The sequence below is a fragment of the Hippopotamus amphibius genome, chromosome 8 (genome assembly GCF_030028045.1).
Source record: "Hippopotamus amphibius kiboko isolate mHipAmp2 chromosome 8, mHipAmp2.hap2, whole genome shotgun sequence".
In the NCBI taxonomy this organism is placed as follows: Eukaryota; Metazoa; Chordata; class Mammalia; order Artiodactyla; family Hippopotamidae; genus Hippopotamus; species Hippopotamus amphibius.
In genome coordinates this window covers 108,261,751-108,284,822 of record NC_080193.1, presented here as the reverse complement: position 1 = coordinate 108,284,822, position 23,072 = coordinate 108,261,751, and the positions used below count along the sequence as shown (strand labels likewise).

At 38.6% G+C, this 23,072-nt stretch overlaps 1 protein-coding gene across 1 annotated transcript in view; it reads right to left on the bottom strand.

Annotated features, from left to right (window-relative positions):
- The window catches only part of DNAH7 (dynein axonemal heavy chain 7), a 244,682-nt gene that overhangs the window by 10,480 nt on the left and 211,130 nt on the right, over window positions 1-23,072 (bottom strand). The window contains exons 55-61 of the mRNA XM_057746773.1: window positions 22,727-22,903; window positions 21,806-21,967; window positions 19,436-19,636; window positions 13,598-13,759; window positions 5,753-5,938; window positions 4,171-4,308; window positions 1,129-1,359 (exon numbers count right to left, since the gene is read on the bottom strand). Coding sequence (XP_057602756.1) covers window positions 1,129-1,359; window positions 4,171-4,308; window positions 5,753-5,938; window positions 13,598-13,759; window positions 19,436-19,636; window positions 21,806-21,967; window positions 22,727-22,903 — 1,257 coding nt within the window. The remainder of the gene's footprint in view (window positions 1-1,128; window positions 1,360-4,170; window positions 4,309-5,752; window positions 5,939-13,597; window positions 13,760-19,435; window positions 19,637-21,805; window positions 21,968-22,726; window positions 22,904-23,072) is intronic.

The following is a 23,072-nucleotide window of genomic DNA, read 5'->3' as shown; positions in this document are numbered from 1 at the left end:
TGCAGTGGTCAGAGCAAATTTTAAAAATATAAAATAGATCATTTCATTTCATTGCTTAAAACCCTCTGAAGGCTTCCCTTTACCTTTACACTTTAGAATAAAATTGAAGATCCTAACCTTGGCTTTGGCCGACAAGGCCATCATGAAGCCATGCCTTCCTCTCTCGGTCCTACCATTTCCCTCGTGCTCACCCCACTCTAGCCAAGCCAGCCTTCCCCACTGTGCTCCCGGACCACGCTAAGCTGGTTTTCTCATGGCCTTCATCCTGGTTAGACCCTCTCCCAAATGTTCCATGGCTTGCCCCTCCCATCAGGCCTCTCTCTTCAGAGCAGCTTGACCCCAAATGAGTGAGTTTTCCACCCATCATTCTCTACATCCTTATCCCATTTTATTTTTTTCCATTGAACTTACCAATGACTGAAAAAATAAATTTGGGACTTCCTAGGTGGCGCAGTGGTTAAGAATCCACCTGCCAATGCAGGGGACATGGGTTTGATCCCTGCCCCAGGAAGATCCCACATGCCGTGGAGCAAATAAGCCCATGCACCACAATTATTGAGCCTGTGGTTCTAGAGCCCATGAGTCACAACTATTGGGCCCATGTACTGCAACTACTGAAGCTCGTGTGCCTCAAGCCTGTGCTCCACAAGAAGAGAAGCCACCACAATGAGGAGCCCTCGCACTACAATGAAAAGCAGCCCCCCGCTCGCCACAACTAGAGAAAGCTCATGTGCAGCAACAAAGACCCAACGCAGCCAATAAATGTTTATTAAAAAAATTTTAAAATAAATAAATTTGTTCATTTTTCAATTGTCTCCCTCGCTAAGAGGTAAGCTCTATGAGAGCAGAAGCTTTGCCTTCTTATTCCTTAACATTTTATGCCTTCTTAGCATATATCCCATCCAGCAAATGGTCGCTAAAGGTACCCTACTCCATGCTCATTCACACATTTATTAACTGTCAGCACCAGGATTCTACACACTTTTTAAGGGCAGGGATTTTTTTTTTTTTTTCTATTCCTGGAGCCAAGAACAGTGCTTTCAGAGAATCTGTGCCCAATATTCATTTGCTGATCAAATGAATGATATGTTCGTTTCAATGATTCTTCCTTGCTGTACTCCCCCTTACCTTGATTGCTTTCTGGATGTTAATGCATGATTCTCTAATGATCTGCAGCAGCTTATTGAACCGTCCCATTTCCTGGACAAGCACCGTGTTCATGCTCTGAGTGTAAGTGGTTGGGTATCTCCTCATTGCAGACTCAACATCAAAGTTGTTTGGAAGTTTACCCAAGATGTCACTGGCGACCTCATTTACTACTTCATCCGAAGATTTTGCGCCGGCCTCTGCTGAACGAGACTGGAAAGAATCCAAACTACAAATCAGAAACCCTCATCAAAGTCTAAGAATTGCTGGATAGGAAAACTCCTAAAGTAAATTTTATAAAAATGAGTACTATGGACACTTTGCTGTTTTATCTATGATTCTTCTCCACATAAGATTTATTGAAGTGACAATAACAGGCATGGGAATGGAGTTTCGGGAGAAAAACAATTGTTAGGTAGAAGGTCGTGTACAATGTTCAGAAGCAAAAGAGGGCCTGGAGGAAGCAATCGAGCTGCACACTGTGCTGCCCGGGGGTCGGGGGAAGAGAAGATGCTGCGGATAGAAGGAGAAAAAGCGTTCACGTTGGTGGGGTGGCCAAGTGATGACGGGCATCATAGCCTAGGAGGAAGAAATCTGGTCTTGCTTTGAGAAAACCTGCCGCAAAATATATCTGCTAATAACTCTGGTGCCTACTGGTTGCCAAAAGCAGAGATATAGTTTTCTCCTTGAACCAAGAGGGCAAAGAAAATAAACTCATCTCCTCTAAGCAGCTGGAGGAGTTATGGGGATGAGGCGGACTTTAGGATTCACAGTGGAAGCAAGGAAGGCGAATTTCAATTTTTATTGTTTATGTTTATAGTGGCACTATGTAAATGAATCTATATTTTCTGGGAAAACCCTTTAAATCCTTGGAATAAATGAATGAGTGTGTGTGTGTGTTGAGAGAGAACAAACACTATTAGAATATAAATGAATATCTCTCATACTTTTTCAGTCCTAGAAAACTGTGTTTAGTCTTATTTCAGATTTTATATTTTCTAGTTTCTACATTGGATCTATTCTATAAATATTGACTATTACTTCTACTTAGCTTTCTAGTGAGGTTTTTAATGCTACCTAACATGTTGCTATGAAGTTGTGCAAGAAAAAAATTTAATGCTGGTAAGTGTTAATTACATGCTAGTAAAAAAAAAAGGATATTGCAATATGGTAATCCTTTATCATGATCCCAAAGTGCTAGGTTTACAACTAAATACATAAGACAAAATACAGAGAACAAAGAAAGTAATGAACATTTGGCCAAAAATAGTGAAATATCTATTTCTGTTGCATTTAAAGAATCATATTCTGATTTCTATTTGTATTTTGACATGCATACAATGTACTATAAACTCAACCATTCCTATTTTCTAACAAGAGCTGTGCCTCCACCAAAAAAACCCAAAAAAAACAAAAAATAAAGCCTAGGGCTATAGCCCTTCAAAATGTAAGAAAAATATTTTAGTAACACAAACATTCCTATACCTATTTCTCACCAAAATCACATGGGGGGATATGTTTTAAAAGTAATATCCAACTGATATTGAAAATTAAGAGCAAGAGGGTGTTATTTATTTGTAAGTATTTAACTTAGCTTTTTTCTTTTTACCACCTTTCCTTAGAGTTTTCACAAACGCCATTTGAAATCTTCTAACGGTTGTTTTCCTTTTATTAAACAAATAAAGATAAGTGGGATCCATTTTCAAGGAGACATCATGGAATTTAGCTTTTCCATTTCTAATTTTATAATATTTTAGGTTGAAACAATTTCTTACCCAAAAGAGAGTCTGGCAGTTAAGCATAAGCAAAAGAACGCTGCAGAAGTAAACTTCTCAGCTCCAATATTGGCTCCTCTCATTTCAAAAGATATTTTAATTAAATACACAAGGTCTTGTCATCATGACCTTGCTCTCCGACCGGCAGTTCTGGTCTATCTCGTTGCTTCTGAATTGTGGTAAACCCAATGTAGAATCACTGAACTCCTGCCTACCCATTACTATAATTGTACTTGCCAATCTGAGCTGGAGGATATTGAAAGAGGTTGTTTAATTACATACTGAGAAGATACCCCATGTGTATTTAAGCTTATTTGTTTGGTTCTGAGTCATTTTCTGTTGGAATGAGCCCACTGCTTTATGTGGCACAGCCCATCAAGTTTAAAAAAAGCCAAAAGACACTATAAATCTCCTGTTGTCAGACTGTTTCATACTACAAGCACTGATGTTCCTAAAGATCTACTTATTCAAGTCTGTATATGTACTTTCATGCTCAGGCAATAACTGATTTTAATGGTATTAACATGTAAAACGGGCATAAAAAATAGTCTTTGTCCTTTCTGCCTTATTAGCAAACGTCATCTTACAGCAGACGAGAACTAGAAGTTCTATGAACTCTTCCATCAAGGATAGAACACTATGTCATCCTCCTAATCTGGTTCTTTTAGCTTCCTACCCCCACCCCCACCCCAGCATCTCTGGTTATCTGCCTTCTAGGCCCTATCCCACCTTTTGAATCTAGAGAAGAATATCACATAGTGATTCAGAACACAGATTCTGGAGCCAAACTAGTGGGAGTCAGACTGCTTGGCTTTGAGTCCTGGCTTGAAACTGTACTAGCTGACCTTGAGTAAATGACTTAATCTTTCTGTGTGAGTCTTCTAGCTGTAAAATGGGAATAATTAGCACCCTTACTTCCTAGGACTGTCGTAAGCATTACACTGTTACACATAAAGCATTTTGAACAGTGCTCAGATATACTCAAAGAATGTTACTCAAAGAACTCTTGGCAGCAGAATGATACTCAAAGATTCTTCCCAAATCAAAAGACTGATGAAAACAAAACCTTCACATTCATTTACTTTATGTTTAAACACACTTTTAAGGTACCTATTTTTTTCTTTTCCTTAAAATGATTCTCTACGTGAACAGATGGAATTCTGTTTCTGGGCCTCTGCCGTGTCGGCTCACGCTGCGTGGAGAACATCCTTCCCAGCCTCAGAAGCCAGTTGCTGTACAGATCACATACCTGTGTGAGAAGAATGTTATCAAACAGCAGCTGAGTTTCTGACTGATCTTTAGTGATATCTGCATTGGCATTCATCCCAAAGATTTCTGGAGCTGGGGTCAGTGGCAGTGTCTTTGTGTATTCGATGTAGTTTTTGTGCTGCAAAGATGAATAACAAGGAGTCGGGAGGTTAGAGATCAGAAAATCAGGAGGTTAGAATTACAGAAATCTAATTATCCTGTAGAACTTGCTCACTGAAAAGAGAGAATTTTCAATACTCAAGTTATTGAGTGGATGAGCCTGTGAGACTAGACACTGAATGCTTTCATTTTCTTTCAACCTGGGCCAAAGTGTTAAAAAAATAAAATAAGATATGGACACACTTACAGAGAGAAAAAAAAATGTCCCATTCAATTGGAATGGATTTTAAAATGGAGAGAGGAATATTCTGGCTGCTTCATTTAGAAATCTTTCTGTGCTGCATTTGCTGAAGACTATTCCTAGTTTATTACAATAATTTTATTTCTGCTTTAGTCTGATTTTTCTGTTTACTCTTACTGTGATAAATCCACGTAATTCAGAAAAGTGAAAATTATCTGAGATTTTATCATGAGATAACCACCATTAATATGGTAAACCTTTTTATACATGTGCACACACATTTTATATTTTATTTATGTGAACTATCAAAATTCCATACTTTTTTTGATGCTCATATAATCATATGCAAACATTCACATACATATATGGTGGGGGGGAGATTGGTCATTGATGGTTTTTCGACATGGGTCATGTTACATAAACTGACTTCATCTTGGCCTCTTCTTACTTGCCAAATCATCACTGGAGATCTTGTTACCATGACTCCCTGTGTTGACCTGCCCCGCCCAATTGGTGACCTAGGCTCTGGGAATGATTTTTCTCTTCATTTCTGTTAGTGTCTGTCCTCAGCTAGAATCCATCCTAGTGGATAATGTGGTCATGGTATGTGCCTCTGTTGCCTGTGGCTGTGTTTTTAACTTTTATATGTGCCCTTTTGACTTCCGGGAATAAAATGAGAACCAATTTAACTGCGCTGGCAGTCCCTAGAAGTCTACTGAGTGATAGTCTGAAGGCAGATACCACATCTACTAGACAGGACTGGAAAAAATAGCAGAAGAGAACCTTGGCCTTGTGAAGCAGGTGTGATGCTCTAGCAAGATAATTACATGTAACTGCTTTGTAAATACTTAAACATGATCTAAATGTTAACTATAATTGTTAATACTATTTTGTAACCCTTTCTCATGTGTATTTCCATTTTAACTGGGGACCATGCCATTTTACTCAAAGCACTGAATTCACAATAATAGAATTTCAGGTCACTGTGGAAGCTATTCTTGGGTAAGGAACGTTCCTGATAGTCCTTATGTTACAGAATATAGGAAACCACTAACTCCATCTTTGCGTGGGATTTGCTCTGTCTCTATAATACTGAAGAAAGCACACACTATGATCAACAAAAAACAAGGCCTCTTAAAAAAACAAACAAACACCATTTTCTTTATCAGAGGAATTTCACGTCTTACTGCTTTTAGGCTTCCTGAAGAGCATATGTACTTACATCACCAGAGGGAGGCACAAAATAGATGCCACTGGAGTCGAATTTATAGTGCGGATTCTGAACTAATTCCGTGTTGAAGAATTTGTTCAGGATACTGTGCAGCGTGCGCCGGTCCCAGTCGTCCGTCACGCGGCCGCCGTAATTGCACTCGCCAGTCATGTACCGCAGCGCGTCATAGGGCAGTTCCTAGAGTAGAGGTCAAGTCGCTCCATCAGTTAAGACTTAGCAGTGGCACCTTATACAGAATCGTGTTTCTTGTTTGCTCATGTTATTGAAATAGTGTATAAAAAGTTTGCATCAACACAATTTCCGTTTGTATACATCCTGGCTAATTTGCTGTAATTTTCCCCAGGGTCTTTCTCTCCTGTGGTTTGTCATTTCCATTCTGTCAATGCAAAGAATAGAAATCTTCTATTAACTTGTGAACTCACCTCTATTCAACCAAGATTAATGGAGCACCTACTATGCGCCTGATGCAAAATGTTAGACCATAATCCTACATCCTCGAAAATCCTGCACTGCTGAGTGACATTCAAAACCAATCCAGTATAATTCCCAGATAACCAGTGTTAATTTCCTTCATCATCTTTATATATATACACATATATATACACATATATATACATATATATACACATATATATGGACAATTGGAATCACACTGTATATATAATTTTGCGTATAATTTTTCACCCAATCTCATATTATGAGATATCTTTACCATTTCATGAAATACTTTGATAATACTTTTTAATAACTGTCTTCTAATATTGAAGACTTCAGTTGCTCCTAATTTTCTACTTTGTTAAACTGTTTCATTAAATACACATTCCTTAAAATTTCTGATTTTTTAGTCTAGATTCCTGAAAAGGAAATTACACTGTCAAAAGGAAAGAAGTTTATAAAAAGCAGTTAATATCACCAAACTGCCTTCCAGAACGGCTGTAGTAATTGTAGGAATCAGTTTTAAAATCTTTGCTAATTTGATTGCCCAAAGATAATTATTATTGTGTTAATTGGCATTTTCTAGACTACTAATGAAATTTATGATCTTTTCATATGTTTAATAATATTTGTTCTCCTCTGAAATAGCCTTCTACCCATTTTTTTCCATTAAAGTTTTGTTTTATTTGTATAAGCTTTTTTATAAATCTACCTTTATCAAATTTGTAGAAATATTTTTCCTGTTAGTTTGCTTTTTTATTGCATTTTCTAGTATATAGAATTTCTAAATGCTTATGAATGCAAAAGAATTGATTTTTCGTATTGCAATTTTATTTATCCTAAGCATAAATATCCACCAGTAATATAGAGAATTCTCTCTCCCACTACTCACAACAAAACTGAGCATTATCATTTAGGAAAAAACATAATTATACAATAAAATTGTTTTTAATTTCTAATTTAATTTTTTGACCTATAATTAACATATTATATTAATTTCAGGTTACAAATAATGATTTGGTATTTGTATATACTGTGAAATGATTGCAATAAGTCTATTTAAACATCCATCACCATAATTACAATTTTTTGGTGTGTTGAGAACTTTTAAGATCTGTTTAGCCACTTTCAAATATGCAATACAGTATTAACTATAGTCACCATGCTGTACCTTACATATCCTAATTTCATTTTTTTGATATTGATATTTTAAAAATGTTTATTTACCACTTGTATTTATTGTTAAATTATCTACTTTATTCTTTTGTGTTTTCCTCATATGAATTATTATCTTTTTTTCAGTATTAAAAGCTCTTTATAAAGATACTGAATCAGTTTGTTGGACAAATTTTAGGTATTTTCTCCAATTTTCATTTGTCTTTCATTTTTATGATGTTTGTTTATAGTATTTTCATATAGCAATGTTTTAAAATCTTTTCTACTAAAATATAGCAATCTTACTTTAGGATTTTTTTCACCATTTTTGTGCTATAAATGTCCTTCTGGCAATTATCTGCTAAAAGTTAAAGTGTGTACACCCTACATCCAGTGATCCCACTTAGAGGAATCTCTTCAGTAGAAAAAAATAGCACTTGGGAAGAGTAGATAGTAGTGATTAGAGAAAGGGAATTTATTGAATTCAGGGTTAGGAATTATTCGACTTGTTACTTGGTAGAACTGGAAGTGAAGGCAGGGAGTTTAGGAGAACACCTCAGTGACCAAGACCTGGTGGAGAAACAAGCAGAACCAGGAGGGTGAACACAGGCATGGTGTTGAAGAAAGATGCAGGCACTGCTTGGGTTTGCCTTGTTGACATGTCCCCACATCATAAAACTGAAATATAGAAAGAAAACTCCTGTGCAAATTAAATAGTATATGAGCATGAGTTGGGCCCTGGGAGGGCTTTGTGAGGTAGACATAAGATGAGATCTGGAGGGGGAGGAGTTTGACTTATGTTTAAAACCTGCCAACATTCCCCTGAGAGTTGATGGGTAAACTGTTGTTTCTCTCAGCAGCTCGATCACAATCAGGGCCAATCAAACCAGGGAATGCATTTTTCCAGGGGGCCCAGGCCCATTGGATTGGGCTGCAGAAATAGGAGGGATTGCTTCCCTGTTCTGTTGTTATAAGAGCGTTGAGACCACAGGCCAGGAGAAAGTACAGAAGTTGGCAACCATATGCAAGGTTACTTATGAAGATACTCACTTTAATATTTCTTATTAGTAAGAAATAAAAAGGAAATAAAATTCTGATAGTCAAAAGTGAGAAATGCTGTGTATGCAGTCATTAAAATGAAGATCTATATCTACTTTGGAAGTTGTCCACAACATACTGTGAGTGAGAAAAGTGAGTTGAAAATGATATGCAAATATAATTATGTATTTGAGGAAAAATGTGTGTGTATGTTGTACATATGTATATATATAACTATTTGTGCATAGGAAGAAGTCTGGACAAGTAGGGTGAGAGTGAAGGGTGAGCATTTCATTCACACACAATCACACACACACACCCCGCCCCCCCCAAAGCAAAAACAAAGGAATTACCCATTTGCCAAGAACATTATATATATCTACTTGTATTTTTTTCTTTTATAGTTTAATTATTCCTACTTACGTTTTTTTTTAAATTAAAATATATAAAAAACTCATACAGCTCAACAACAAAAACCAAATTATCTGATTAAAAAATGGACAGGATCTGAATAGATAGTTTTCCAAAGAAGACATACAGACAACCAATAGGCACATGAAAAGATGCTCAACATCATTAATCACCAGGAAAATGCAAATCAAAACCACAAGATGTCATTTCACACCTGTCAGAATGGCTGTTATCCAAAAACCAAGAAATAATACACATGTTGGTGAGGATGAAGAGAAAAAGGAGCCCTTGTGCACTGTTGGTGGGAATGCAAATTGGTGCAGCCACTATGGAAAACAGTATGGAAGTACCTCCAAAAAGAAAAAAATTAGAAATAGAACTACCATATGCCCCAGCAATTTCACTTCTGGGTATTTATTCAAAGAAAATAAAAACACTAATTTGAAAGGCTGTATACACTCCTATGTTCATTGCAGCAATATTTACAATAGCTGAGACATGGAAGCAATGTAAGTGTCCACTGATGGTTGAGTGGATAAAGAAGGCATGGACTAGGTGTGGAATACACAATGGAATACTACTCAGCCATAAAAAAAATGAAATCTTGGCATTTGTGACAACATGAATGGATCTTGAGGGTATTATACTAAGTGAAATAAATCAGAGAAAGATTGTATGATTTCACTCAAATGTGGAATCTAAAAAAACAAAACAAATAAACAAAACTTACAGATACAGAGAATAGATTGATGGTTGCCAGAGGGGCCGGGAGTTGCCAGGAGGGCAAAATGGGTGAAACATATTAAGATGCACAAACTTTCAGTTATAAAATAAGTCAGTCATGGGGATGTAAGTACAGCATGGTGACTTTAGTCAATAATATTGTGTTGCAAATTTAAAAACTGCTAAGCAAGTAAATCTTAAAAGTTCTCATCACAAGAAAAAAAATTTTAACTCTATGGTGACAGATAATTCATTTTGTGATATATACTGATGTTGAATCATATCGTATACCTGAAACGAATAGAATGTTGTAGGTCAGTTATACTTCAACAAAAAAGAACAAAATTTTGATTGCTGAAGGATTACATTAGATTTAATATCAAAGGGAGGGACTTCCTAGTGGCACAATGGTTAAGAATCTGCCTGCCAATGCGCGACATGGGTTCGATCCCTGCCCCAGGAAGATACCACATGCCGCGGAGCAAATAAGCCCATGCACCACAACTATTGAGCCCATGTGCCACAACTGCTGAAGCCCGCACCCCTAGAGCTCATGCTCCACAACAAGAGAAGCCACCACAATGAGGAGCCTGCGCACCACAATGAAGAGGAGCCCCCACTCGCTGTAACTAGAAAAAGCCCATGTGCAGCAACGAAGACCCAAGGCAGCCAAAAATTAAATAAATAAATACATTTATTAAAAAATATCAAAGGGAACTGTGAATCATATTCCACAAAGAATCTCTCTGTATCTCTTGCTGGGTTATACATGAAGCATGAGTAGCAGTTTTGTGCAGTTTGCTACATGGTCACTGTGCTGGAGGAATGGGAAGTACTGCTTGATTGTCATTTAATAGAAGGAACCAGTTCAGTCAGTCCCTTACATCATTAAAAGATTCTCTGTAGCATTTTCCAGGATGGACAATTCCTGACATTCCATAGTTACTTAGTGTGCTCTCTTCCCCTTTTTTTCTGACTGCTTGGTCTGCACTTTCCATTTCTCCCATCCTCTCTGCTACCATCGATACTGGGTGCTCACCAGCAGCCAGGCTTTAGCTCATTTTTATGCTACAAGGCCTCCCTTTTAAACCTCAGGTGTTCCCAGGCTTCTTACACATTAACAACTCACAGCTCTCTATTTGCTCGCACTGTCTTCTTTGGGCTTTATATCTATGTGCCAAAAGCCTACCCGATATCATCAACAGCTACACCTAGACACCCCAAAGGTATAAACTGTACAAGACTGAATTACTTATCCACTCACCCACCCCCATTCCACCAACCCACCTGCTATATACCTATATTCCTGGTACTATTCCCTGTCTGGATTAATGAGTGGTAGGGCCACCTGATGAGATCCCCAAACTAACATTAACAGACTTCTCCCTCTCTCTTTACCATTTAATATCTAAGTCATTTCCACCCCTGTCCCTACATATCTATTACATCTCTTCCATGTTCCCCAGCCCAGTGCAAATACTTTAAACTCTTGTCATCTCTTGCCTGGGTTAAAACTAATACAGGAGACCATTAGTTTTCCAGGGCTGCCGATAGATGTTTTAAAACAACAGAAATGTATTGTCTGATAGTGCTGGAGGCTAGAAGTTTGCAATCAAGGTGTTTCAAACTCCACAGCTTCTAAGAGGATCCTTCCTTGCCTCTTTCCATTTCCATAGCCCAAGTATTCCTTGGTTTGTCACAGTGTAACTGCAATCTCTGCCTCTGTTTTCACATGGCTGTCTTCTCTGTGTATCCAAATTTCCCTCTTTTTATAATGATACCAGTCATATTTTATTAAGGACCCACCCTACTTCAGTATGACCTCACCTTAGCTTAACTAACTATACCTGCAACAACTCCATTCCCAAATTAGTTCACATTCTGAGGTACCATGGATTAGAACGTCAACATATCTTTTTTTTTTTTTGGTGGGGGTGGGGGCGGACCCAATTCACCTCACATCATCTAAAACTGGCCTGTCATCCAAATCCCTCTAATCTGCTCTCCATTCTGTTGCTAGAGTGGCCTTTCTAAAATGCAACTACTCTCCTAAAAGCAGACCAATAACAATATAATAATCCCAAATCAATTAGCATGGCATACAAGGATGTTCCAAATCACCTATACTTAACCAAACCTTTTCACCTATTTGTACTTTATCCTTTTTATTGCTGCTTCTTTACACCATCGATCTGAAAACCTTCTATTCATTGTTCGAGTCCCAAACAACTCCTCCTCTGTGGAACCTTCCCTAATCACATCCAGTGAGTTGTTTACTTCTGTTTGTGTTCAGATCTTTAAAAAGCTAGGGTGACCAAATAAACCACTGTCCAAAGTGTAACACTTTGAGTGTGAACGTGGGCACTAAAGATAATTAGTACTATGGAATTTTAAAATAGTATATATGTGTGTGTATATATATATTTTGTATAGGTAGACCTGTAATTAGTTCTATTCAAACATTGCTTCTAAAACAAGATTATTACTTAAAATAAGAAATCAAAGCAAAAATTTTATAATGATTATCTTAAGAGCTTAAGTAGAATAATTTTTCTTAGTATATATTCATGTACTTTAACTTCTGGCATCTCTCTCTCTCAAATAACATCTCTGATATTTTCCAGAAGAATGTACTTTTCAATATGGTCTCATAGTTTTTTAATTTTTAAAGTAAAATTGCCTATAATCTTTTGCAAAGTTTCATTTTATGGTTACTAAATTTTAAATTGCTGACACTTTTAATTGACTTCACTACAGACTAAAATATTTTAAGTTAGAATATATTCTACAGGTTCTTGAACAAATTGCTAATTGAAGGAGCACCTCATTCTTTTTGTTTGTATTGAAAAGTGTAATTATTTTAGCTTAAATACTTCCACATGCACTGCATCATTATATTTTTGCTTCCATTCTTAGTATCTGTTTAAAATAAATATTATTACAAGAAAGAAATTCATCAAATCAATGCTTCTTTTGAACATTTCACCAAATTTAAATCAAAGGCCTTCTCATTTCATTTTAGTATAGAACACAAATTTGTCCAAAGAAACACAGAAGACCAGACAAAATGTTCTTCACCTAAGTTTAGATATGCCATTTGAGCTTTCAATATTTATTTTGTTCTGTTTTCCCTTTGCTTTTACAGGGTTAGGATTCAATGACTTCCTGTTCATAAGCCTTTAAAAAAATAATAATTCAATAAAAGTTTCAAAACCCAGTTTTTTTTGATACTCCATTGATTTATTTTAAGATTTCCAACTAATTTTGAACAAAATTCTATCAAAATTTAGAGGATTCACTTTCAAAAAAGTTCCATATCCTTGTAGGACACTTGCATTGATTTACCAAGCAGTTCTTCAAAAGTTCAAACATGTTAAAATCCATTTGATAGATAAGTAGAAAAGAGAGAAATAGAGAGAGAGAGACAGAGACAGAGGGAGAGAATGTGTGTGTGCGCGTGCATGTGTGCAAGTGATGGAAAGAGAGAGATGGGAGGGGGGAAAGATGTGGGGAGAGGGAGTGGGAGAGAACTGTAGGGGATGAAATGTGGTTGATGTAACAACATTACACCGTGGGGCTTCTTCCCAGAATACAAACTGCAGGTTAACACCAAGGCTTAAGTAGTTGATTTGATCAGGACAAATGGCCCAAACTCAAATAAAAGTTCAATGACATTTCCTTAAAAATAAGGTCATGCTCCAGAACAGAGGGAAATCAGTCTGGTTTTTTGTTTGTTTGTTTGTTTGTTTCATTTTGGAGACTGGTTGATGTATGGTCTTCTCAAATTCTTTCCAAAATAAGTACAATATGATCACTTTTCAGATTCCCATAGGTGTTTATGTGTCAAAATAAATGATAAAATACAGTTGCTAATAGACAAACTGACATCCTAACTACCCACTATGGCAGTTATAATATCCTGTTATAATAAAGTCCTACTTAATAAGCTTTTGGGAACTATCCTGCTATTCATTTTGTAAAAGTGGAAATTAATGAGAAGTCGCTGCTCCCTGTACAAACACAACACGGTGAGGAGCACAACAGATTGTGTCCTTGCGGTGGCTTTCATGGTACCTCATACTGGTTCAGGAACATGTGGAGTTGCTGTACGCTGATTCTTAGGTCAGTCTCATTGAACTCATAAGGAATATTCCACCCCAGGGGTCCAAACTTCCGTCTCTCCTGCACCAAAGCATGAAAGAAACAGAGGCCATATAGTAATTTCTTGAATTCCTCCTGTAATGAGAAGAAATGGTCTAACATCATTATTTCTTCCCCTAACATGGCATTATGCTTATCATATTTTAAACTGAAAGTAATTAATTCCTCTTGCTTATAAATATATCCATCTCAAATGAAAACTAGAAGAGGATTAACTGCTTCTACCAGCTATTTAGGCAAAAATATGCCTATTTGTATACATGTTCAGTTGACACACACAGTTTCTATGTACACCAGGTTTTTAGAAAGTATAGTAAGCTCGTCTAATTTAACAGTACGTTAGAGGATTTGGGGGGTTTCAACTTGAGCATCATGAGGTAAGAAGTATGAATTCCAATGTTTGGACCCAGATCACCACGGAGAAATTTCAAAGGAGATAGTTCAAACCAATTAAGAAGCTCTACGAGCACTTTGGGGTTGAAATTTTGGGCAGCCTCGTGGCTTTTCTGGTTACTATTAGTTAAGAGAAATCCTATAGTCACTGTCAATTGCAAAGCCAGCCTTGATTCAGAAATCAGAAAGTACGATGCAATGTATTAATCATTTGTAACCTCCACAAGGAGGATATAAAAATGGTCAAAATAAGCTTGAAAGAGGATTTGGGAAGTGATTTCCTTGGAAAGAGAAATTGCTGCACTGGGAGTGCCTTTGTCCCCACCTCCAAGGGCAAGGGGAGTGTGGGGTCTAAGCTACTGAGAAGGAACTAATGGCACTCCTTGGGGAGTTAATACACATGCCCTGCAGCTGGAATGGAGTGAGAAAGTGCAAAACTCATGCCTGGAAGAGTAGAGCAGTCTATGGCCTCGGGTCATGCCTGTGGGAGGGAACTCAGTAGCCCTCCCTCAGATGTGGGCCAATCTGGCATGACTCCCAAGGAGCAGATGGGGAGCTGGACTAGGAATGTCAGCCAGTGGTCATTTTAATGCTTTCCTGTTCAAGAGGACTTGTGTCATGGGGTAAGGAAACCCCAACAGTAGGAGCCTGTGTGAAGTGAAGGCTGGAGAACCAAAAGCTGAGGGGAATCAGGAACAGCCAGCTGAAGGGGAGGCACTGCCAAGGGTGATCGGGTCACAGAGAAGGTCAGCAGGGGAGCCACAGGAGAACCCATGAAAGAACTCACGAGGCAAAATAGTCAGCTTTATATCCCTGCCAAGTCCAAAGAGCTCCAGGCAGTAGCAGCCCAGAACAGGAACCTCTGCCCCTCCTGCCTCACCCCTGCCCACGCCCTGAACTAAGCGCTCAGTATCAGCAGCTATTGCGTGCTGGAGGAGTTACAAAAAGAAAGACACCCCAATAGGCACATGAAAAGATGCTCATCATTGCTAAATATTGGAGAAATGCAAATCAAAACCACAATGCCACCGCATTGTGTTATCAGCTTGCTCCAGTCAGAATGTCTATCATCAAAAAAGACAATAAATAACAAATGCTGGAGAGGGTGTGGAGAAAAGGGAACCCTCATACACTGTTGGTGGGAATGTAAATTGACGCAGCCCCTATGGAAAACAGTATGGAGATTCCTTAAAAAACTAAAAATAGAGCTATCAAATAATCTAGCAATTCCACTCCTGGGTATATATCCAGAAGAAGATGAAAATTCTAAGTCAAAAAGATACATGCACCTCAATGTCCATAGCGGTCCTATTTACAATAGCCAAGACATGGAAACAACCTGTGTCCATCAACATATGATTGGTTTAAGAAGGTATGGTATATATATATATATATATGCAATGGACTATTACTCAGCCATAAAATGAATGAAATATCGCCATTTGCAGCAACATGGATGGGCCTAGAGAATATTCTTAGTGAAATAAGTCAGACAGAGAAAGACAAATGCCATATGATATCACTTATACGTGGAATCTAAAAAAAAAAAAAAAAAAAAAAGGGACTTCCCTGGTGGCACAGTGGTTAACAATCCATCTGCCAATGCAGGGGACAAGGGTTCGATCCCTGGGCCAAGAAGATCCCACGTGCCTCAGAGCAACTAAGCCCATGTGCCACAACCATTGAGCTTGCGCTCTAGAGCCCATGAGCCACAACCACTGAGCCCACGTGCAGCAATTACTGAAGCCCACATGCCTAGAGCCCATGTTCCGCAACAAGAGAAGCCACCGCAATGAGAAGCCTGTGCACCACAAGGAAGCGTAGCCCCCACTTGCCGCAACTAGAGAAAGCCCATGTGAAGCAACGAAGATCCAATGCAGTCAATAAATAAATAAATTTTTAAAAAATCAAAAAAATTTAACAAAAGTAAAAAATAAAACGAATGTGTATACAAAACAGAAACAGACTCACAGACATATAAAGCAAACTTATGGGCAGAAATAGAGACACAGATGCACAGAAAGCAGGGGATGGGGGATGAATCGGGAGATTGGGATCAACATATATACACTATGTATACACTATAGAACCTGCTGCATAGAACAGAGAACTCTACTTGACTTTGGTAAGACAACTATACCTCAATTTAAAAAATACTAAAAAAAAAAGTGAAATAAAGATTAAAACAAAAAACAAACTTATGGTTACCAAAGTGGAGAGGGAGGGAGAAAGGGACAAATTAGGAATACAAGATTAACAGACACAAACTATTAAACATAAAATAGATAAGTAACAAGGATTTACTATATAATACAGGGAATTATCTTATAATAACCTACAGTGGAATATGACCTGGAAAAAATAACTTAACACTTTCCTATACACCTGAAACTAACACAGTATTATAAATGAAATATGCTTCGATAAAAAAAGGAAAGATGCCAGCTCCATCCTCTTTCCCCAATGGCATAAAGCCCACCAACTAAGGCCCAACGTGAGAGGCTACAGAGTTGAAACCTACGTTTTGAATAAGAGTTGAAATATTGATTAATCTATTGTGTTGCACTTTCTCATTTCTGAATCAAGACTGGCTTTGCAGTTTATAATGACTACAGGTCATTTTATTACCTGCCACGAACCAGGAAAGCCACAAGACTGCCCAAAGTTTTATCCAAGGGTGGGGAGATAGTTTCCCCCACGGAACAAAATTGAGAGTGTAAGACGAGAGGAAAGTAGCAGAAGTTTAACCACAGAGGTGGGAGAAGCAAAGTTAAACATGCTGTGATAATTCTGCAACTCTTTTTGATATAATATTAGAGAACTCAGCAAATCAGAAAATGTGCCCATGATGTGGGAGCCAGGCTTCTCACTACAGAGAAGGGACATGCAAATATGGAATGAGCAAAAGCAGGAAAGATCCCTGGGTACAGGGACTGAGATTGGAGGTGTTGCTAGGAACTTGTTACTTCTAAAACATGTATATGAGTGTTTGTGTGCATGGACTTGTTTGTACGCACTATATGTGTATATACAGATTTGCACACGTCTTTTGAGTACACGTATATATTCCAATTTCTCTCTAAAAGGACCAGAACCAGAGACAATAAATGCTACTTGTTTAGCACCCATTTCTTGGTCTCTAATACCATTTCCCACAAAACAGGAACCACAGCTCTTCAGAAAAATGGCTGGTTCCAGGACTGGGATACAGATAAGTCTGGAGCAGCTTTTCCCAGAAATTAATAATAGTAATAATAATAATAATAATAATAATAATAATAAAATAATGGGACCTGTAAGAAGTACAAAAGGAGTTCCCACTGACCAATTCTGGGATAACTTGAGCAAAGACTTAAGAATAATAATGAATTACAAACCACTAGGAAAAATGCAAGGAATTCATGAGTCCACACCAATAAAAGATAAACAAACGGGGTGGAAGGGAGGGCCGCTGCTGACAATAGCGTGTCGTGTCAAATGTGGAGGGAGTGCAGGAATTAGAGTCACCAGAGGACATAAGTGGGTCAAGCAAGAACCATCACTGGCTACTAAATCTGTGTTCTGGGTAGATTTTGATGAGAAACAGAATATTTGCATGGTCCAAAATGTCTCCTCACAGACTGATTATTAGTTGCTAGGGACAAAGCAGTCATTATACAGTGAAGAAATCAGACAACGCTTCATCTAGGGGATCACAATTAGTATCATCAGGGAGGGATAAATGGGCATCGTGTGCCCTCCAGTATGAGGACATGAGTTCACACAGGTACTGTGGCTCAGAATGCATGACCTGAACCTAATCGCGAGGAAATATCAAACAGGCTCAAAGTGGGGAATGTCCTATTAAAAACAACACGGGAAGATGAATTCTCCAGAAAAGTCAGTGCCATCAAAGACAAAGAAAGTCTGAAGCAATGGTTCAGATTAAAGGAGACAAAGAAACACGGCAACTACATGTGATACTAATCCTGGACCCATCCCATGGTGAAAAGGGAAAATGTGCTAAAGGACATCACTGCATCAACTGACAAATTTGGGACACAAACACAAATTTGGGTAGATTAGATACAACAGTGTAAACTTGCTAAATTTACTAAAATAATAACTGTAATAGGATAAGATAATATCTCTATTCTTAAGAAATATACACTAAAGGATTTATCTAGGAATAAAGGGTAGTGACATATCCAACTTACCTGCAGATGGTCATGTTAACAGGAGACAAATCTAAGTAAAGGGAATAGGGCTGTTCTTTGTACTACTTTTATATTTGCAACTTTTCTGTGAGTTTAAAATTATTTCCAAATAAAAATTAAAACAGAAGAATTATGGTGTGGTCCTATGGCATTTGCAATTTTGGTTTGGGTTTGGATTTTGGTTCATAAATGCCTGGACTTCCAACATGTGTGACTACTGCTGGAGAGACCTCTGGATCTAGAAGGAAGGGAGTAAATCTTTGCAAAAGGGCTTCTGTCCAGCCATCACATGTAGAAATGCCCTCATCACCTACCTGGGAGTAACCTGCTGTCTCCAGGCCAAATCAATGCAAAAGTTTGTCATACAGCAGGTCTTGGATACTTAGGATAAGGTTTGACTTTATTTTAAATACAGCTCCCCCCACCCAATTTTTTAGTAACCCAGATTTTTGTTTAATGAAAGTACTTCTTTATTCTTAATGCTTTCTTTTGATGTGTACTTAAAACATATTCCAAGATCAAGAGTGCAAGCTTTTTAATGGCAGAAACTTACCAAGGTTCACAACCCCTCTTAAAAAGAAGCCCTTCCATTTTTAATTATGGCAAAACACTGTGAAACAATTTTAGGTCACAGACATTCACACACAAAATTCTAATCATGAAAGCAGTGGGTGGCTTCCCTGCTTGCCTGGTGACGCTAAAAAAAAAAAAAAAAAAAGACCCTTATGAGCCCTATCAATCAGGGAGTAAAACCATTTTGGCTCTCATTATAGTTATATAGAGGAAATATTTTTATGTTTTAATTTAAAGAGATGGCTCCAAATAGCAAAGGGCTCAGTTAATATCCTGAAACAAGATTCACCAACCTTGCAGATTTGTAGTGGGAATGGCTTACAGCTGACTTTCTAAATAGAAAGCTGCATAATTAATGACACCCCACTAGATCTCAGCTGAGCAGGAATGAGGCTGGTGGCAAAATTAAAATAAAATATTAATAAAATTGACTTCAGTACAGTCAATAATCAGTAATCAAAACCAACTGCACCACAGTGCAGGAGGCCTATTTAATTTGCAGTTTTACTCAGCACACACATCCAGGATCACCGGGGGCCACCTGAACTGCTTTACGGGGCTGAGGTAACAAGACTTTGCCATTACTAACAGGCTTTTTGCAGCTGCCAAAGAACTCGGGGTCAGAGATCGGGTCCATGAAGTATGATCGAATGATATTAGCCCGTAGACCTTTTGGTGCCTCATTGGTCATTTTCACTCCATTCTGCAGTACAGACACAGGGAAATTTGGAGATGGGTAACTTGTCAGCCAAATTCGGAAATCTGGATGTGTTGCTTCTGGGCTTAACTCCTGCAACAAAAGAAACCAGATACAAAAGATACATAAAATGCAAGGAAAATCTTTGGACTATGTGTGCATAGGATGGGCTAGAAGTGGGAGGAAGGAAGCATTTTCACAAAATAGGACTTATTGCTGTAGTTTAAGGCAAAGCCTTAAAAGCTGATTCTGCCACTGAAACGACATATTTCACTGGGAAGGCCGAGAGCTGCTGTCACTGTCACAATTAAATCACATGACTGTAGAGTTTACAAAGGCATTACATAATTCAGAGTTGGGCACAATAAAGACTAAGACATTCCAAAACATCTTGTATCTTCACTGATGTTGCTGAGATATTTATAGAAATACTCCTCTGTCCCAGAGCCAGATTGAGAATGACCCCTTCTTGCTGTGTAGCCAGGTTTTAAGAATGAGCCACATGCTCAGATAAATCAACATTAAACCCAGTAATGATGAAAAAAAAAAAAAAGAGCATTTTGAAAGATGAGAAGAACTGGTGTATCCTGAAGCACTAAACCACATCACCATTAGCAATACTTGTTTACGGGGATAGTCAGGTCTGCACTGGGGAGGACGATAGAACACTCACTCGTGACTGCTGTGAAGGCTACACTGGGCCTTGGAATATCTATCATAGGCCTTTCCTCCTCTCCTGTTCTGCCCCACTCCCTGCTGCTAACTTCTCCAATCATCCTTGTCAGTGGTATCTATGTTTTCTGTTTTTTCAATTGCAAATCTTTAACAGGAAAAAAATGTTTTAAGCACTTATGTGGGGAAGGGGTGGGTGGGGGAATTGGAAGGATAATTAGGCACCTACATTCTTCAATAAATGGTGAAGGCACCATCTTTTCCTCCTACCAGCTGCCCTACGCCCAGTGACTTAGGTAGCATGACTCATGGGACTTTGGGCCAAGTTCACCATCCACTGGGGACAGCTCTTCTCTTGGATGACTCTCAGATGGGTATATGATATGATTCAACAGGTCACGAGAACGGCCTAGAGACAGAGGAACCATGAGGAAACAGGCACAAATAAAAAAGCTCCAATATAAGCCCCGAGGTATGAGATGTTAGTGAGGCAGAAAATATTAAAGAATAGTTCTTCGGATAGAAATAACATATAGTATGGAGGCCTGCACTCTTGAGAGAGTGTGCTCCCCCAGGTGAACGACGCCAAATGGCCAGAGCACGGAAGTCAAGATGGAAAGTGGCCAGAGACGAGATCTGAGAGGCAGGTAAAGGTCAGGTGAAGAAGCCATGATGGGGGCGTGAACTGTGTCTTCACGCAATGGGAAGCCATCGAAAGGCTTTATTCATCCACTGGTCCAGCAAGTATTTATTGATTATGTCCCATGAACCAGGCGCTATTCAAGGTGCTGGAGGTAAACCAGAGAACAAAACAGCACTTACATCCCAGTGGGAGATACAGACAAAACCAAATGGCGACAAGTGGCATAAAGGGCAATACAGTCCGCTCCTTAAAGTGTCGGGTGGAGGTCTGGACGGTGCGAGTTATGTCAGTTTAGCAGCCCGAGGGACTCTGAGTGAGGAAAGGGCTAGAGTCACAGGTCATTACGTGCACACATTTTTCTCTCTGCTTGTTGAAATCAAGTGCCAGGTTTTCCGTTTACTCAGTTGAGCTACGTGGCTTTTTCTTCCTGGAATTTCTGCCCACAAAAATAGGGAAGTTCTGCGACCCGCTAGGAGGGTGGAGGCATACTCTTGGTTTCAGATTCATCCTCTGTGGCAGAGTCACTGGCTAAGCGGGTGAGAAGCGAGTTAAAGAAAAGTTACACCCTGAAAAGAAGCCTTTTGGTTTAGAGGGGCCACGTGAACACCCTCCTGAAAAGCCCTCTTTGTTGTTTTTGGTCTGCTGCTATAAAAAGTAAATTGGTTTCTGTCTACCTTGTGGTTTATTCCTGTCTTTGAGGCTGCTTCTCTGGATGAAGGCTATTTCCGACCCGTGGGACGAGCCCTTGCCCCGAGTAGGAGGGACTTGGCAAGGCCTGGCCATGTGCTGTCCTCTAGCTCCCATAGCCCATGTGCCCTATAATCCAGCCATGCCACTAACCTGCCACCCTCCAATTACAGGACAGGAGTGGAGCTACTCACATGGTAAGCACATCACTAATTATGTTAGGGGACTACAGTCTCATAAAAATAAACTTGCAGGTTTACCTCACAAACTTTCTCAAGGGTTGGCATCCAAGAGGTGGCAAGGTGACAATTCTGAAGAACAACCCATGTTCCTTCTTTGACAGCTTTTTCTAACATCTTCATAGCTATGGGTCCTTGGCCTTGACCAAGAGATAAAGAGCTAAGTTTCGATCCTCCATATCCCTGTGTACAAGAATAGCGAAGATATTTAAAATCAAATTTCAAAGAAGAATCAATACCATCATAGGAAATGTTAATATTAAACATAAATATGCATATTAAATGTTAATATATATTGAATATATATTAACATTTAATCATGTAGCATTCCTCAAAGGTTCCAAGCACATGAAGCTCTAGAAACCTCTTACTGATTAAGAAGCCAATAAACAGATAAAAAGCAAGCCAATTCATGTAAGAAACACTCATGGTAATAAATGAAAAATTCTAGAGGGTTTTTGATTGTTGAGATAAGGGACAGGAAAAAATTGAGACGACTTTTAATATGAGGAAGAGATGAAAGAGACCAGCTATCATACTCCTAAAATTCAAAGCTGAAAAGAAACCTGAATAGACAGATGAACTTGCCTCAGTTTCCTCCAGAACTCTGAATAATTATATCTTACCTAATTTGGTTACTGCATAAGGATCAGAGGAAAAAGCCATTAGCCCCTAATTTCCATTCAAGTTTATTTAAGGAATTCTGTGGGAATGTTTGCCTGGAATTCATTTCTCCTATATCCTGATTCATCTACAGCTTCTGGATAAGGTGTCTATGACTCCCTGGTCTCTCTATTTCTAGGGTGGTTACCACCTGAATGCCACTTTGGAAGAGACCTTGAATTATCGGAACAGTATAACAGAAGGCCCTGTCTGAATGTCCACAGGATATTGACACAAACAGGTGGAAGCAGCAGAAAACAAAAAAGAGTTTTAAGGTACCTGGTCATCAGCAAATTTTAGAAGGGCAGCCATGGGATCCGCTCCAGGAGAGAGCACGAAAATCAGTGGTGCGCAGCAGTTACTGTCTGCAAATGCCTTGGATAGATCAAACGGGGGTGGTTCAATGTATGCTCGCCCCAATCTGTTGGTTATAAATTCTTGCAGCATTGGAATAACCTAGAAAGGGACAAAAATATATTTGAAGGAATATTCAAAATCTGCCTAAAACCTTAAAAACTTCACATTCAAAGCTGTTTTATTACAAAAGACTCTACATTTGCTTAAGTATCTATAAATGCTGGTAGAGTCAAAGGCATCACTTTATATAGTTGTCTTTTTTCTTTTT